Here is a 19,743-nt window from a genome sequence, read left to right on the forward strand (position 1 = left end):
AAATAAAGGTAATGTTCAGGTACAGTCTAGTGCCATGTATAGCTGAATGTACTGAATGTTCAGTCCTGGCTCAGGAGGAGAGCGGGTCGTCCACTGATCAGACACTGAACTTGGGCCAGGTAGCTCGCTGCCATCAGTGTGTGTGTGTGAATGAGAGACAAACGGTAAAGTGTTTTGCATAGAAGCGCCATGTAAATGCACAGGGGGTGGACGGAGGTAAACAGGGGGTTAGGGTATCCCCCAGTGGCATCACCCCAGTCCTCCCACTGCCCGTCTCTGTGCCAACGTGACCACCTACACCACTACTCGAGACTGGCATTTTAACAACTCTACAAGCATTTGTTCAAGAGGAGGTTCCGGCTGTAGGGTTAGCACGCACACACACACACACACACACGCATCAGCCTTCCTGGTGGGTGACCGTTCACACCTCATATCAGAAGAGTTAACCTTGTCTAGTTATGTGTGCTGTACCACGACCAGTGTGCCCAAACCCTACTGGAGTATGTGAGGGATGACAGGGAAGGCTGAAGAAGTAGGAGTCAAGTTACAACGACAGACGGAGAGAGTCGAGGAAGAAGAGGAGAGCAGTGTGTGTGTGTGTGTGTGTGTGTGAGAGAGAGTGTGTGTGTGTGGCTGCAGAGGGGCTCACAGGGCACCTGTTCAAAATGCGTTCCCCTGTGTAACTCAATCAGATGCAGAGAGGAAAGAGACAAGTGTTTTGAAAGAGCTCCGTCCAAGGTTGAATGTTTCAGTGGCCACATAAACACCACTGTGACTCACAGCCACAGGTGATTTATTGGTCTTTAAGACAACACATAACCATATATATTTTTAAAAAAATAGATCACAGACTCATGGGAAGGTCAGGAACATTGACCATCCAGCATCAGCCGACGTCACTCACTGTCAACAGGTGTTGCTTTCTATATATTATTGTTTTTTGTAACTCAAAATTAAATGAAAAAGTCAGATGAGTTTACCTCAAAGTGTGCTGCAACCCCTATCACTCATTACCTCAGCTGAGTCTGACACATAAATCAAAGTGGGTGTAACATACATTCCTAGTAGTCAACACTCAGTTATACAGCAAGTTGTCAAAGTGAAAACACAGCAGGTTTATTACCAGGTCAGGTGTGGCTGAAAGACTGGATAGATTTTGTAATACCACTATTAATACTAGTAATAACTTTCCTATGTATAGACAAAACGCATATATTTGATATAAATTCAACTGGAAAACAAAGTAATAATAACAGGAACAATGAAATAAAAGGCCCAACCCAAAGTCCAGCCAAGTGGTAATAAATGTGAGTCAGACAGGATGGCATTAACCTGAGCAATATGGACAAATACAGTTCCCATAGTGTGCAATATAATAACTGTGTACATAGTGAGTGACTAATTGCAATAAGTTTACATTATTCCCAGATAGTGCAATACAAGAATTATGTGCAATAAAACAAATATGTATATGAAGACTAATATGCACGGACAACAATAGCAATAACTTTTCTTCTTACCATATTTTTACTTGATACATATGTAATCTACTTCAGCAATTTGATATTTATATTTATATATCTTGATCATATTTCCTTCTTTTTATTTAACAGCTTTCTTGTTACATTTTATATTGTATAGTGCATATCCTGCACTTTTAAATTCTTATGTTATACTGTATATTTTGGTACTGTAATAATATTTTTCATATCTCTGTATGACTCAGCACCTGATTGGATATGCAACTGCAATTACGTTGGCGACAATGACAATAAAGCTCTCTTAAATTACCTGAATCTTGAATCAATAGTTAGGGAACTGTTGAGTCTGCATAACTAAAATTCGAGGAGGACAAACTGGCCGGCTGACCTGAGAGAAACTGATTATTGGATACAAAAAAGCAATAGTCTGTGCAGCCAGCCATCATTGAATTACATGTCCCCTTATTATTACTGTATTGTGTGCATTGATTCCCTAAACAGAAATAGAGATTAATAGTGGAAGAAGAATAGAATAAGTTGAGAAGCATAGAGTTTTTGATGTAAGATGTATTCAAGAGATGATCACAAATATTCTTTGGACATTTTATGCATTTATTAGATACAGTAGAGGGATGAAAAGAAATGAGAGGAGAGAGAGATGGGAAATGACCTGCAACAAGGGTCACCTGCCGGATTTGAACCGGGGACACTGTTGCTCATGGTCGGCGCCTTAAACCTCTTGCCTCACCTGAGCAGCATTCACAAATAGTGATAGTCTTATTGATCTTTGTATTATTGGAACTATTTTCTTAGTTCTTAGTAAAAAAGGCTCAATAGATTTGTAAAGTTAAACGTGTTTACACACCTCACTGTGAACAGTTTTCATCGGAATTACTTTCTACTGTGTCTGTCTATTGAGTGACATTATTTCTGGAAAGAGATGTTGCTGTTGAAGTTTTTAAATGTAATTTTCGAACGCTCTAAACGCCATAAGCTAAATTGTATTCACTCAATTTGATAGATAGACTGGAGGCAGAAATATCAGAGACGGATTATTCAAAACCTGGACAAATAAAACCACAACTATCTGCATGAATAAATACCAGAAAGAAAATATGTTTTTTGTATAATGTGGCTGAACTGACCCTTTAACAGAATCTGTGTCAGACCAGCAATTGCTATTGACGCCATGTAGCGTCCTGGTTGCGTGTGTGTTGGTGATAAGGTGTGTGTGTGTGTTGTGAGTGTAGGGGTGGTGGCGTATAAAGGTTGGTGGGAGAGTAGACAGGGTGTCCGGCACCAAACCACCTCCCAAAATAAACACAGTCCCTGCGTCTCTGTGTCTGTCCAGTTGCAGACCAGCGGGCTCCCACAGCTCCAGCAGCAGCAGGAGCAGCAGCAGCAGCCGAGAGGAGACTGGGGCCAGGCGGCCTGTCACAGGAACAACATGTCATCAGCTTCATCGCTCCCCTAATGGCTCTCCTCTAGACCAGAGACATGGCAGACAGTGTGTTGCCCCACCAAGGCGGCAGTTTTCTCTGCTCTCACTCACACACACACACACACACACACACGTACATAAACATTCGTGCACACACAAACACTCCTGCTGCCCACTCCTAGCCACTTACGGGCCAGCACTGGAGAGACTAGGAGGCCCCCTTATGAAAACATGCAGGGGTGCTGGAGATAATGTCTAGCCAGACATTTGGACTCACGCCAGGCTGCCCTCTTAATCTGAGGTCCATAGGAATCGCTGCACAGAAACACTGCCAAAGGTCAGAAACATTAGCCAGCTAAAATATTTATCTGTTTGGAGCTGATCCTGACTTAAAGGAATAGTTCAACATTTTGGCAAATACGCTTTCCTGCAGAGACTTAGATGAAAAGGTGGATACCACTCTCATATATGTCTGTTGTGTATGAAGCTACAGCCATCAGATGGTTAGGTTGGCTTAGCATAAAGACTGGAAACGGGGAAACAGCTAGCCTGGCTCTGTCCGATGGTAAAAAAAATACAAAAAAATACCAGCACCTCTAAAGCTGACTAATTAATTTGATTGATTGATTAGTGAGCTTTAGAAGTGTTGCTAGGCGGATTTTGATACCATTTGACAGTTTAACAGCAGGTTAGCTTAGCTTAGCATAAAGACTGGAAACAGGGGGGAAACAGCTAGCAGGGCTCTGTCCAAAGGTTAAAAAAAAAATCTGCATACCAGCACCACTAAAGCTCACTAATTAACAAGTTAGATCTTGTTTGTTTACTCATACAAAAACCAAAATGAATTAATTAATTATAGGACAGAACCAGGCAAGCTATTTCCCAGTTTCCTTAGCTTTATGCTAAGGTAAGCTAACCAGCTGCTGGTTGTAGCTTTATATTTAGCATACAGTGGTATTGATCTTCTCATCTAACTCTCGGCAGGAACCTCACACCTTAAGAGAGCGAAATAAGTCTAGAAGCCGCCTGAACGTCTTTCCGTGTTAACAGTTCTCTCAGTTCAGCACACACCCATCCCTGTCTGCTGGACTTCTGGCACCAGAGAGGGCGTAATCAGGCCTCGCTCTGCCCTTTTACTCACAGTTCAGCTCTAATGCTCCACCATCCCTTTGAAACTGCACTCAGCTACCCTTTCAATGAATTTCCATGCACTTTTTTTTTTCAAGGACCACATATTTATTTTCTTTCTCTCTCTTTGCGGGACCGACTCTCACGCTCACCACTGGAGCTAGGCAAGCCGCTGGCTGCAGTAGTTAGCTCATTAATCACTGTTCTCCTCTCCCCCTCCGTTCTGAGAAACAGAGTCACTAATTAATGGAAAGCACTTTATGACAGAACACAGGGGTTTCCTGGAAATTAACCATTAATCTGGACTTCCATTATAGGTCTAATAGCATGAGGTGGGTGGGGATGGACAGGTTTGAAATGGTGGGAAGGGGTTATGGCAGTAACACGACACTAGAAACAAGAGCTGCATAAAAAATTGTGTAAAACCTCATTAATGTTAATGCAGGCATTAGCCAAGTTAACAACTGTGCAGGTTGATGGATGCTGCATCACCAGCTGTATGTTAAAATAAACATTTCAGAATATTTAGGTGGAATCTTATGACGACTGGTTGTGTTTATGTGCACTAATGCAGACTTGCACGTTGACTATTTTGGGGCATTTGTGGCTTTTATTAGATAGTTATTACTAAAGAGGTCCTTGTCTGAACTCACACATAGAACATTGTAATTACATGCTACATGCCAGGACATTATCATTATCAGTGGATGTATCATATTTCCCCATGCCTAGTCGCTGGAGATTGTTCAGCATACATTCTGCTCGATTTGAGATCCTGTTAGTTTTGTAACCACATTTGCGATTTGACAATATCCTTTTTTAACCAGTTAATTGGACACACCGTTGCTAGAAAACACACTTGGTTTCAGGACACAACATTACATTCAAGAATACATTTTGATATCAGTTTGACAAATAGCTGTTTTGGCAGAGTTTGGGACCGGTTATAAGTGCAGGATTTAAGATTTGATGTAAATCTGTTGGTCTAAAATTAAAGTAAACACAAAATTGGCCATGCAGCTAGAAGTATGCTCTGTACTGACGTTTCCGAGCGAACTATTCCTGTTTTCAGTTTCTGTGACACAAACAGGCAAATAACCTACCTGCCATCCAGTTATTATACCATCTTGTTTCTTTCTAAATCAGCATGTTCACTTTAGTTTTGTAAACATATGCAAAATCGAAAAACACTTAGAGTCACAAATCACATTCATACACGGAATTCCAGTCAATCAGTATTGTAGCTCCTTGGGCAAGTACCAAAATCATACACCAAAACCTTGTCCTGGGATCCTCATAAAACTGGGTCTGGTTTTGGTAAGGACCAAGGTTGTGGGACATGATATTTGTGCGTTTGTTTACTTTCACAGTATTGTATTTTGTTTAGACTTCCATTGGGGGGAACAGTATCTAAGAAAACGAGGAAGGAAATGGGATGAAAACAAAGGAAGAGGAAGGGAACCCAGTGTGATGGAGCCTGTCCCTCACTGATCCTGGTTCAGCCGGAGTCATGCGGACAGCGGCGCCACCGCTGCAACTAATGGCTGTGGTCATTCACAGAGGACTTTTTATTTATTTATTTATTTTAAATGAAAGCACAAACAACCAAACAAAAAAATGAATGGAGGGGGAATTGATGTGGCCTGTTTTAGTTGTTATCCCAATTTAGAATCATACTCTCTGAGGTCAAGTGCCTAGGAACAATATGTATTTGAAAGTTTACAGCTTAGTGGTGCATCACTTTGCTGGATCCTACAATTAATGTAAGCTGCAGGGACGTCAATGCATTATTATGTGCTTTTTTTTAAAGCATTTTTGGGCTTTTTTTTTTGGGCATGCGTTTATTACAGCGATTACAGTAGAGAGACGACAGGAAATGGGAAGAGAGAGAGGGGGGGAATGACATGCAACAAAGGTCCACAGCCAGATTTGAATAGGGATGTTGTGGTTCATGGCTGGCGCCTTAACCCAAGGCCACCAGGGCACCACTGTTGTGTTGTGTTCTTTTAAAGTAAGCAAATACTCAACAATACATTTTTTAGGTACTGTGGCCACAAATCAAGGTTGTCAGTGACCAAAATACTGTATTATACTGGGGGGGATTCTTGCCATCACAGAATTAAAAGTGAAGGCAGGAGCTTCTGAATCAAAGTGGCAGCTCTTACTGATGAGCAGTGGTGGAATGTACTAAGTAATGTGCTTAATTAGAAATTAGAGGTACTCTTACTCTTTACTTGAGTATTTCCATTTATGCAACTTTATACTTTTTTATACTACTATACTTAAATATTATACTTTTTACTCCACTACATATGTCTGCCAGCTTTAGTTGCTTTTTACATTAAAAATGTTCATATCCTTCCTGTCCAGTGAAAACCATGTATTCCCAAATTTGGTGATTTTAAATTTGAATGTTTCTGAGAAGGATTAAGTGTTCCTTTATGGGATGAGAAAAGTCTCCCACTTCTACCCAACTACCCAGCAATATATAAAGTAGTTAAAATTAGCACAACCTTAAACACCTACAGCAGTAAAATGCAACATACACATGAATGCAGCAGTAATATTTATCCAAAAACATCAAAATTTTACTGCATGAGTACTTACTTTTGACACTTTGACATTTTGCTGATATTACATACTTTTACATAAGTAAGGTTTTGAATGCAGGACTTTTACTTGTAGTGGAGTATATTCACTTTGTGATATTAGTACTTTTACTTAAGTAAAGGATCTGAATACTTCTTGCGCCACTGCTGATGAGTATATCATGTTAATAAATAAGAAATTACGTTAAAAATTGAGGCCTTTCTAAAAGAAATTGCAGGTTTTAAATTATGGAAACCCAAAGTGTTCATTATGTAATAAATAAATAAGACACTGTGACAGAAATATTTATATGACAAAATATGTGTTCTAACCATGAAATTGTTAAATTGAGGTTTTTTTTAAACTCAGCTTAATATTATGAAATGTTATTTCATCCAGCATTTTTCCTAATGGTCGTTTTATTTCATAATGCAACCCACAAAGTCTTGGTCTGTCAAACAAGACAAACAGAGCCAGTTATGTGTTTGGCTCTGCCCTGTTTGTTTTAAAATGTCATTTGATACGACAATGTCATGGTTACATTACATATTCTGAATGTATTTAGTCATATAATCAATCATTTCACAATGTCTTATTTATTTATTTAATACTGAACACTTTGGGTGTCCATAGGAATCAAGGTTTAAACCCTGTAAAGCACCAAAAATTTGCTGCCTACTATCCTGCAAAGTATTTACTCACCTGGTTTACACACTGTCTTCCCTACAGATGGCCACGCAGAACTGCTTCATGTCACCAATGTACGCTCAGAGGTTTGAGGCTTTGTGCTCTGAGGTCCGATGACTCTTTGTCTATGCTCAGATTCAGCTTAAATAAAATGTGCTTTAGGTTAAGGTACCACTTTTGACTGAGATAGGAGATATTAAAAATTAATTGTTATAAATAAAAGGTGAAAAGTACAGAAAAGCAGGACTCAAGGTGTGACATATAGCAAGCACATGCATGTAGGGTTCAACGTGTTGCATGTTACAAGACTTCATTTTCACACGGTGTGAGCAAGTTATTCCAAACTCACAGTATAACACATTCCTGAGTGTACCGCGAATTATTTATGATCGATTTAGCTCCAGAGCAGAACATTTATCATTAACTTGATATTTCTTCTGATTTGTTAGTTTATCCTTGAATCACCTCAAATACATGCATCCACAAAATAAGCACTTCATGATGTTTCCCTAAATCAAGAATAACGTGAGGCTAATTTTCACAGTCACTGACAGTGAAGTATTTCATCATGAGATGGCAGCTGCATGGGGTTGCTTTAGCCAGAAAATTTAAATGTAGCCTACAAAACACAAACTTTTATGCCTTCAAGTTCATAACCTTCCCAGTGAGGATTTGGCAGACAATGGTGAGTAACTTAATATAGATGACCTAACAAAGCTGAACAGAGATTGATGACTAAAACAAACTTTGAGATCCTCAGGATGTTTCAGTCATGATGTTCATGATTTTCCCTTCAGAGTCCAGGTTGAAATCAAGATGTTATCTTTGCCGTACTGATGCCTGGGCTCTGGTGCAATTTCTATTTAATATCATGTCTGCTGGCACTGCCTTTGTTTTTAAGTCTTACCATAAACCCCATTTTTGGAGAACTGCCTGACTGACAAATATCTGTTTGTTGCTTGATGATAGTGCTTTGCCATGTTACTACCTAATGATACCATTTTGTCCTTTTACTCTGGTTTATTTTTACTGGCCTTGTATTTGTTAAGACCTTTGGGGGGCATTTTGCCATTATTTGATAGCAGACAAAAAGACAGGAAACACTGCGGGAGAGAGGGAGAGATGACAGGTATGATATGAAACGAAGGTCACTGGCAGGACCGTTGAGGTTATATGGTATGATTCTTAATCATTAGGCTTCCAGGACACCCTACTGATATTTTTGTTAAGATTTTCCTGTTGTATCCTTTAGGGCATAGCTTTTATCTAATGTTCTGAGTCTGAGAAAGCATTCTTCTTTGTACTATTTAAACACATTTATTATAATAATATAATTAATAATGAATTTGCCGTTATAATAATATAATATTTACCCAATATCATAATTAGACTCCACTAATCAAACAAAAACATCCAATCCATTCATTACATTGTGAAAATATGTTAAAGGTTCTATAGGTAACTTTCAGAAAACCCTTGTTAATAATGACACCTTTGGCCGTTAAGTGAACTTCAGTTACTTAGGCGCAAGCGGGCACCATCCTGGGCATCGGCCAAAAGTGACATACACAAGACTAAAATGAACACTGAATAAATTACAATCATAACGTTACTATCTGTAATGTCCTATATTTTATTTGGACCATTGGCTCCATGATACTAGCTTGCCGTTTGCAAATCACCCCATCAGCCAGCACCACGAAGCAACCAGACCCACAACGTGCAGCCAGCCAAGCCACATCCAGCCAGCCAACCCCAGCTTAGCTTAGGTTACAGTTAACTAGTTGGCCGCCCCTGCCTTGCATCGCTCTTGGCTAGTAGAAAGCAAATGTTATACACCTTTGCTTTGTACCGTTACATAATTTATTGTTGGCTAATATCAAAACAGTTTGTCTTAATACATAAGTTAGTACCATGGATCACGTTAGCTGGTGAAGAAATTTGGCAAGCTAGCCAAATAGCATATCCACTCATATAGTATTTTGCTAGCGATAATATTAGCGAGCAAGCAAGCTAATGTTAGCCAGCCAGCTACAACCCAGCCAAGCTGCACGTATTCAGCTGCCCCACAACGCCAGCCGACAAAGTAACCTGCAAACGGCGAGCCAACCAATTTACCAGCCAGATTAGCCTCTGGAGTCTGGATGAATTAGCTGACATTATCCACCCAAGACAGTATTTTGCTACGTTAGCTAGCTATCAATTCGTCTGTGTTAGCAAGCAAGCTAACGTTCGCTAGCTAAAACCACAATATCACAATATATTTCTCATGCTTTGCAGTAATATTAGCTTTGACTTTGGACTTTGTGTTGGACTCTGTGTTGTAGTGAGTGCTGGTCATTTGTTGACATTAGCGGACTCCATTTCTAACCTAACGTTGGTAAATAAATATGCTAAATAGTGTCACAGTCACACACTGTTAACACTGTGAGGAAGTGGAGAGAGAAGGCACTCGGGAGACTGCATAAATGACACATCCTTTTGATTTTCCTGGAAAAACCGACCCGAGTCCTTTACATAGAAATCAATCCACATGCTGTCATAGAAAGTCTGGGAATTTTTAAGTTACGTTAGCCTACAACCCGTTGACAAATTGGCAATAAAAAATGATTAATATATAAAATTAATACGTAAAATGAATAAAAGAATCTTACATATGGCACCTTTAAATGAGTACTCCACCGATTTAGCACTGGGCTCCTATTCCTTGTCAAAACCTGGCGCCTACAATACCCACAATGCAACTCAACTGCAGACAGTTCAGTCGGCGATTTGGATGTGTTATGCTAGTAGCCGCTAATGTAGCCTCGAGCTGCTAGCCTATAGCAGAGATGAGGAACGGGCTACAGAGGTCTGGTAAACTCACTCCTCTGTTATTTTTTCATTTTCAAACTTGTAGTCTTCAGCTCCAACCGACGCTGACTTAAGTGACATCATTTGAGGCAATTTATCAGATTTCACACAGCTTCCTCTGGAGCCTCAAAAGGCTTTATACAACTTTTTCCCACAAGACCTGAGTTCCCCTTTAAAAATACTCATTAGGTATCAGGGTCAGGCTGAGGTCACAGTTAGTGACTGTGTTTTATGATGTAGCAAATGAAAAAGTGACATTTTGTAGAACATTTACTTTTTGTCACCTTATAGTTGGTTTAATATTAACAACGGACTATCTGAACGAAGTGTTGCCTTACAGTGATGCTAACACTTTGGCAATACATCTACATTTTAACTACAGTTTAAAAATGCACTGTATTATTTTTAATTTATGTAACAGAACTCAGACAACAACTGCATAGATCGTATTCTGAAAGGTATTCATGCGCAGACAGTTAATTAATCATTAAATGTGTTATAGTCCAGTATTTCAAAAGCAGCACATGTTCCATAATAAACTCAAGAGCGTTACAAAATTCTAAGAAATTAATCTCCTAATAGCTGTGGCACATTAACAGATAAGACATTACGTTTATGGTTTTACTGATTTGACATATCTGTCTTCAGTTTGCAGTTGGTGACAAACGGGAGCAGATGACCGGCTGGCAGGGGGATGGAGCGAGACGTTAAACAGAGGTGACAATCTCTGAGGAAGGTGGAGTATTTGCCACCAAGTCTGACGCTCAAGATGCTCAGACACACACACACACACACACACACACACACACACACACACACACGAGTCAAATGCAGCAGGAATTCTTGACAGCTTCCTTTTAAGGCCATGGTGGGAGCTGTGAACGCTGCCTGGTCAGTGTCGTCTTTAAGCTATAGGATGTTGCTGGAAATAGTGATGCTTATTTGTTATTAGCAAGAGAAAGCGTGCGGATCAGAAATGAAACATTTAAATAATTGCTTGTGTCTTGTACTAATACCAGCCACTCCTTCACTACAACCCAAACTGTAAGAAGTGTTTGGGTCAGCAGAGAGCAGAGATTACAAACTTGAAACGGGCTACACCCACAGCTCTACCAAACACGCTCACAGAGCTCTGATTCTGTTTACACAGTGGAGGCTTAATGTTCAAGGGAACACATTCTGCAATGCCAGTAATTGCTTGTGATTCTCTCTCTTGACTTCAAAGACAGGGAGCACTGTAGTTCAAGGGTCAAAGGCTCGACTGTTGCCCAACTGCACCCCAATTTCCTGTTTTGTCTGGCTCTGTGAGTGTAAAGGGATCTAAAATGTGAAGGTTATGTTCTGCTGGAGCCAATGAGACAAAAGGCTCCACTTCAACTGATTCCTTCCCCGCTTTCTATCTCAGGTTGAAAGGTTTTTGTTAACTTATTTTACTCTCTCATTTAGAATGGGTTTAAACTATTGGGTTTTTTTAGGTTATAGCATGCAAAGCTACACACAAAGCCTGGAAAATGGAATACAGCCTCAACTCTCTTATTTCATCTTGTCAGGATGAACCCTTTTTTACTGCCACGGTAAACAAGAACCTCTCCCTCCCACTCTTTTCTTTTCTCTCCATCTTAAATCAGCAGCCAAGACAGGGACTCTCACATGCAGCAAGTTATTTTAGGAGATACTTCTCTATTTTGTTATATTATTTTGTTATAATATTTGTGTTGCACCTCAAAGTAAGAGCAGAGACAATTTCGTGTTATTAAGAAAAGCGTGCATATGAAAAAGCTTAGAGCAAAAACAATCATGTGTCCTTTTTACAGCCACAAGGTACATTTTTGAAAGCTAGAGAATTTCTTAGCAGACAATTGGTCAAGATAAACACACGTAAAATCCGCATTTCTGCATATCTTCCTACAGCAAACACAACAGCCAGAAAACACAAAGTACATATGTGAGTTTTGAGGGGGTGGGGTCACGTGCAAGTGAGTGGCCCCAGTGCTAAATTACACTGCAACATGGTCCCTCTCAGAGCCCACATCTGGGATTGGCCCTGACAACTGGATGCCGTGCTGCTCTAATTTTGGTTACTTTGTTTATAACCCTATAATAGAGACAGTATAGGACCACAGGGCTGGAATGAAGGAGGGCAGGACACAGGCAAAGTAAAAGCAGTCATTTTGAAAAAGCTTGTGGGAAAGCATAAAGTTAGGTTTGAATAAAATCTGTTTGAATTCCAGTATGTATTAGATGAAGGCAAACTTTGTAAATGTCTTGCTGTTTTGTTTCCTCTTAACAGGATTCACACCATCGCAGTGGTTCCTCTTCAAACCTGAAGACTGCAGGTTGTAGCTTGTTGAGTTGGGTAAGCATGGATGTAACAGTAATGAGAAATCTGTAATTATATTGGGAGCAGATCTGGGCTTTGCCAGCCCACTCACTCTCTTTAGAGTATGAACGTAATCACTGAATACACTTTGTCAACACTGGATAGACAGTATAAAGTCACTTAGCAGACTTGATAATAAACAACATTTTCCCCTGAGGACAAGGCTCAACTCACCAGATGGAAACAGCAATGCTGAATGTAGCTGTGCACCAAGTGGTTGACATTTCTTCAGTATTTGGGGATTAAACTGAAGCTAAAGTGCTGATTTGTCAACTCTAATCTTAAATCTCAAATATGTGAGCAGTTACATGAGCCATTGAAAAACAAGACAGGTGATGATGTCTGAAGTTCTGCAGCCAGTAACTTTAATGCGATGTTCCACTTAATTAATTTGTCATTGACACAATTTGTCTACAGCTCATACTGTATTTAAAATTAATTTAAAACTGAACAACCAGCTTGCTGTCCTCTAAAGCCTGAAGCTGCCACATCATTCAGGAGGCTGCAGTGCTCACATCTTTAGGGCAGCTATTGAGATATTGAGCAGGAAATCAAAACAAATTCAACAGATACAGTAAACTGAAAGATTACATGACTCTATACGGATTGAGAACACCCTCTCAAAACACACTGGATTATGGTCAGCAGTAATTTAAAACTATACTAGTGCTGAAACGATGATTCATTTAGTCAATCAATAGAAAATGTTTCAAAGTTTAAGTTGTCTGAAGTTTTGATAATCGATTATTTGTTTTTAAGTAATAAATGGAATATAATAGATTTTTGACTGTTAGTTGGACAAAACAAGCAATCTGAAAACATTACTTTGGGCTTTGGAAAACTGTGATGGCCATTTCTTCACTGTCCTGACACCAAACAAGGATTGATTAATCTAAGAAAATCAACACATTAATCAATAATGAAAATAATTATTAGTTGCAGCCCTAAAATGCCTAAAACATGAAAAAAACACGATATAATCCTTTAAATTGCTTTTTGAATAAAATGTCATACATCTTTTCACCACTAAAAGCTCTGCACATGCAAACCTGACATCACAATTAACCCTGCCTGCTCTTATGCACATTTTATATATATATATATATTTCTAGTAAAAGTAAAAGACAGGACAACGTCAGGAAGGTTCTTTTATTCCCCCCAATCAATGCACAAACCAACTCAAATCTCTGTTGAAAAAGTATTAATTTCTATTTGGACAAGCGGACTGTTAGAATATTGCCAAACCAAAAAGACAGAAGTTTTCTTATGATTAGTTACACTCAATAAGGATATATAAAAAAAATGGAATGACAAAAAATAATATGGTAAAAATAATTGCCAAAGTTTTAGAAAGCAAAAAAATTATTCAGAACGACAGACTGAGCAGAAATGAACTCAGTATCTTTCCAAGATAATTATAATGTTCCAGTTGGTCTTAAGAGGAAAATATGGATACCTCCAATGTGAACTGTCATGGCCTTTACGGTATACTTGACTTTAACTTTGGCCAAACATTCCTACTTTTGATTGAGGAGGCTAAAATTTCACATTTCTCTATGAGAATTACATTACAGCCCCTTACAGTACATTAGAGAACCTTTCAGGTGGACCCAGCCATTTAAAAAAAGACATTTTTTTCTTATACTCAAATGATTTCACTAGGGCTCCAAAAGCAAATTTTAGCCTCCTAAGAAAATTGAAAATAATTGCTCAGTACTTTAAGTCATGACCGAAGGCACAACATTAACAAAACAGACACTGAGCCTTTCTGACAACTGTAAAACAAAACTTCTTGAAACAGATATGCTGATCAACTCCACACACTGGAGAAAGATTTTTATTGTAAAAAAAAGTTTAAATGTTCCTATTAAAACTTGATTTCCATCCAGATTTTATAAGACTTAATAGGTCACAAACAAAATATCTCGGCTCTGTAATGAAGGCTCACCGATGAATTCTGTTACATTAGAGACATTTTTTAAAAATTAAATTAAATAGAAATAAAAGACATGCCATGACAAAAGCGGCACTGACAGAATAAATTCAGCTGTCTATAGTTGACGCATGTCATCACTGTATCGCAGGGTTGTTAGGGGAATATTTTATGGAAATGTGCAGGGGGCAGTGTGGTGGTATTGTGCAACAGAAACTCTTAAAACTCTGCATGAGGACGACTGATATTTGGACCATGACATTATCTAAATAGGGAAGATTTCATTTCACAATTTAGGGAGAAAATTGGATTACAGGAGAAAGCAGAAAGAATACAAACATGGGAAACAAGATTCCACAGTATCAGATTTGGATTGACTTTAATTTAATAACAAAATTTCTTCCTAAATAACTTATGACTTCCTTCCTATCTGTATATTAGATTCTGTGTATAAAAATACTGCTCCGTCTGCTCTACAGCATCAGAATCTCTTCATCTGTCTGCGTTCTTGTCTTCTTTGCTTTTTCTCATTCACTTCCTCTGGTGCCGACGGGTTTTCTGCCATAAACCAGGGGCCCAGAAAGTTCACCCACAGCAGGTGCAGGGCTCGGGCCGGGGCCTGACACACACAAATACAGAAAACAAGATCAAATTATGAGACAAGTGGAAAGCAAAAAAGAAAAGGAAACGGGCAGAAAAATAACATATCTCAAAGGATTTATCAGGGAAACTGGACACAGAACATAAAAAAGCTCTCACCAGCAGCCAGAGATACCAGAAATAAGAGGAGATTGTGCTGAGCACTTGTACTATGGCTGTGAGCAGGATGACATCCTTCAGGTGCCTAAAACCAGAACACACAGACTATAAATTATCACTGCAATGTTTCTGTGCACACAGAAGAAGAACTTTGTGCTCTTAAGCAAGGGAGTAGGTTGAGTTTCAGAAGATGGGGGACACAATGAATTCAGGGGTTCTTCAACCAGACAAAAAAAAAGAAAGAAAGATGTGACTGCTATTTATTTACATACTTTTATATTAAGCAAGACAAAAATATATTATAATAGTCCGACAGAAAAAGTAGAATGTGGCCAGAACTTCTATATTCTTAATGCACAAACCCAACTGAACATTACATTTAAATATACAAAGAATACAAAGACTAGATTAACATATAGTTTTATTCACCAAAACATCAATTCTTGTCTCAGGAGCACTGCCCTTCTTTGCCTTAGCACTGACTGATGTTCAATTGCAGCATGTTTTTATTGGAGTTTTATGTCAAACATTTCCACCTCTAAACGAAGAAATAAATTCAATTATTGACGCAGTGGAGGAAGGCGAGCAGTATTTTCAGCCCTGAGTAATGTCTGCAAAGCTTCCTGTCCTCAATATGCTCCATCAATCAGAGGTGTTAGGAAAGACTGAATGTAGGTGAAACCTGGCAAAAAAAAGTCCATCAAGCACTCGCCACTGCACACAAGGCGTATCATTTCCAGGAGAGCAAAGTAACATTTGAAGGCGACCTTAATAATACATCTACTGTATGCACACTGAAAATGCAGTAAGTCTTTTGCCCCTTGTGTTCAGCAACCAGAAAAATCCTGATACCTGATACTATTTTTAAGCTACCTCACACTTCCTTGGTTAGTTAAGTGACCTGAATTTAAAACCATGTGCAAAAAAGTATTTCCAAGTTGTTTCACAAAGTCACATTGTTTTCATAGTGCATGTAGACTAAATATATTCCCAATATATTTGGATCCTTTTGGGGATTACTTACTCTGCCATTCCCTGCTCCATGTTTAAGTCTATTCCTCCATCCAGCAGACTTCCATCCTCAGCAAACGCTGGCTTGGCCATGGCAGACATGGAGCGGTAACTCCCGACATACACTGCTAGTGCAAACACAAGCAGCAGCTACAGGAGGAAGACAAGATTTAGGGGCAAGAAGGTGAGTGGTATTAGAAGAAATTACCTTAGATTTGTGGATATTGAGATTTTAAATAATCTTGATTAAATACACTTACCCATGTCCAAAATGTAGACGAACTGTAGAAAACCAAAAGATTTACGGCGGCATATATTGCCTGTGGAGGAAGAGCAGTATATTTGAAATGGGGGTGGAGCACATGACAGTATAATAGAGCTGCAACGATTAGTCGATTAATCAATTAGTCACTCAACAGAAAATTAATCTACAACTATTTTGATAATCAACCAATCATTTCAATGATTTTTCAAGGAAAAATGCCAAACATCATCTGGTTCCAGCTTCTCAAATGAATGTTTTTCTTTGTCATATTTGACAGTAAATTGAAATTTGCTATTTTTTAACATTTCATACACTAAACAATTACTCGATTAAGCAAGAAAACACTCAGCAGATTAATCGATTAAGAGAATAATAGTTAGTTGCAGCCCTACAGTATAATTCATCAAAGATTTCTGTACACAATTTATACAAAGTATTAGTTTCTTTAATATCTCTGGTAATATTAGGCCATAGCAGGCATTGTTGCAAACCAATGAGCAGGACTGCATTATGGCATTTTGGGACTCACAGGATTTTTGCATCAATGTGATGAAGTACTTTCATTTTTCAAGCATTTAGTTCACTGTAAAAGCCAAAAACAGACCATTTCCAGATATTTTTACTATATAAAAGATATTGCAATTGAAAGATGATTTATACTGTGAAAGAGGATTTTCTATATAGATTTTATCTATATTGCACAACCCTAATTCATAACTGACAGTTCAACACACTTCAACACTGAAAAAAATAAACACAAAATAATGTGATACACCTAAAACATACTGGTCAAGTCCAAAATTGGGTCTCAGTGAAAAAATACAGGCAACCTGGCTGCATGGATGATCTGCAGCTTGTATGAGACTCAAGCAACTTGCAGAACTGTAGTTTGAAGAACTGAACTGAAGTAATGAACAAACCTTCATCCAATAAGGTTAATAAACACAGACGTCACATCAGTGAACTAATGTAAATGAGATACCACTCATTCAACGACTGCAGTGTCCATCTCTCTGACATTTAAACATTTCTTTCGAGTGAAACAACACAAAAACAGCATTGAGGTTCTTACATTAGCTCCTAGGATGACTCTTGTGTAGAACTTCAGCGTCGCCTCGTTCTCCTCATAGATCTGCTTCTTTCCCTTTGTGCCAACTTTACCTTTGGGCTGTTGGGCAAAGCAATCACAATCCCCCCCATCACATCAACCAATCAATGCATTTTGAGGAAATGCAGGTGCAAAAGCTTTTCAGACATGCCTTTCTTAAGGTACTTGGCCAGACATCCTACTTTCTGAAGACAGCACATGTAACTTGATATCCGACATTCATCTTGTGCTTTCTGCTCTATAACAATAATTGAGACCTCACTTAACTTTCCACACTGGAAATGTTTTGGTGTGACGATTTTGTTTGTCCTTTATAGACATTTTGTATTGGCATCTTAGAAGGGAGATGAAAGCAAATGTTTTAATTCCACATACATAAAGTACATTTTGTGATTCTAGACCCCCTTTCTTGTATGTCAAAATTAATTGAATGCGTATTTTTATATACGATTACGTTTTCCAAAGATATTAAAATCATGACAACAGCGCAGCTTTATTTACAACTTTTGTTGTAGATCTGTCAATGTATATTTATTATGCTGCTTTTGCTCTGTGCTGCGTTTGTTTTGTGTATTGTGTTTGTTTATTGTACATGTTTGTACCCCCTTGCAGAGTTGTCTATAGTTAAATACAATGTGAAATGTTTAATTAAGTTATTATAAAACAAACCTCACAAGGAGGAATTCCAATAAGACGACATTGGAGGCTGCATAACACCACATCTGAATAGATGTTACAACTAATGACCTGGAAGTGATTAATCATGCTTTTGATTATCATGTGCACCCTTTTGACTTATAACTGTGATTGAGCTTTGTGAAATATTCTGTTTGTGACATAAGCCATATTTTTGTATTTATTATTCCCTACACAGACCAGTTTTTAGCTTCTTCTGCAGCTTGTGCTGGTGTCACTGTAGCTGAGTTACTTTACACAGCGGCATCAGCCACAGTAAACTGTTTAAGTAAATGTAGAAGTGACTAAGTCAGTTGTTCCTGTCTCAGTCTGTCTCTGTTGCAGCTGCATGTGTCTGCTTCTCTCACCGCCATTGGCTCTCTGACCCGGTGCTGCTGATCTCTTCCACTGCGTCTTCTTTGACATCGACCTGTGACCCGCCGCCGCTTCTCTCCGTTAATATATTACTGCATCAAAAAGAAACTCAGAAGTCTCCCTGCGGTGTAATTTCTTGTAACACATCAGCATTTGAGATTTCTCGGAGGGGGGGTCAACACTTCCGGCGCATGAAAATATCGTCATCAACTCATAGTCCTCGAAAGCGGCTCGTGAAAGTTTAGTGACAGGGTGCCATCTGCTGGTCACTTTAAAAAACAAACAATAAGCAGTCAGGTTAATAACGTTACAAACGGATAATCAATAAGGATGCACTCAATTACAGTATTTACAATGACGCTTTCGTACCAGTGCACGATTTAATGTTTTTATAATGCTGTTTTGCCTTTGTATAACAGAAACAAGGCTCCTGTTAGCTACGATACTGTACTTAATAAATAAGATTAATATTATGCATTCATATTGATAATCCTTAGAACTCATTTGCCACAAATTTTTTAAACATCTCTAACTCTTTCCATCTTGTGCAACATGTCTCTGGCCCGACACATAGCCATGGACACACCCTTGACTTAGCTTTTCCTCTAGACATGTCTCTTACCTCCCTGAACAAGACTGATTTTTATCTCTAACCATAAATGTATTATCTTTGATGAACCCTTACTACCAACTACATTAACCTGGAAATGTATAATCCACTCTCGCATCTTGAATGAGACACTTTTTCCAGCTACTTTTCTGGTCTCCAACTGCCCTCCTCGCTTTGCTAATCTTAATGACCAAGTTAGTTGGTTTATTGATTTGTGTACATCAGCCCTTGACTCTTTGGCTCCATTCACCTCCAGGGCTGCCCCAGATATTAATACAACCCCTTGGATCAATGACAACATCAGACAACAAAGAAGGGAATATAGAAAAGCCAAACATAGATAGAAAAAATCACCACCTCCATATATAGGAGCTTTTGTTGAAACTGAACCAGATTATTAAAGATGTGCGAGCTGCGTACTTCTCTGACTTGATTACTAGCAACA

The 19,743-nt window shown here is 38.7% G+C and overlaps 1 protein-coding gene across 1 annotated transcript; it reads right to left on the minus strand.

The window, feature by feature from the left end:
• Positions 1–13,697: 13,697 nt before the first annotated feature.
• Positions 13,698–18,821, minus strand: tmem208 (transmembrane protein 208). The gene is made up of 6 exons (XM_044172002.1): positions 18,682–18,821; positions 17,603–17,698; positions 16,526–16,585; positions 16,279–16,415; positions 15,255–15,339; positions 13,698–15,114 (listed from the first exon to the last, which is right to left on the minus strand). The coding sequence occupies exons 1-6, from the start codon at positions 18,685–18,687 to the stop codon at positions 14,977–14,979; spliced, it is 522 nt and encodes a 173-aa protein (XP_044027937.1). The 5' UTR covers positions 18,688–18,821; the 3' UTR covers positions 13,698–14,976.
• Positions 18,822–19,743: the final 922 nt, after the last annotated feature.

This window comes from Siniperca chuatsi, linkage group LG1, assembly GCF_020085105.1.
Source record: "Siniperca chuatsi isolate FFG_IHB_CAS linkage group LG1, ASM2008510v1, whole genome shotgun sequence".
In the NCBI taxonomy this organism is placed as follows: domain Eukaryota; kingdom Metazoa; phylum Chordata; class Actinopteri; order Centrarchiformes; family Sinipercidae; genus Siniperca; species Siniperca chuatsi.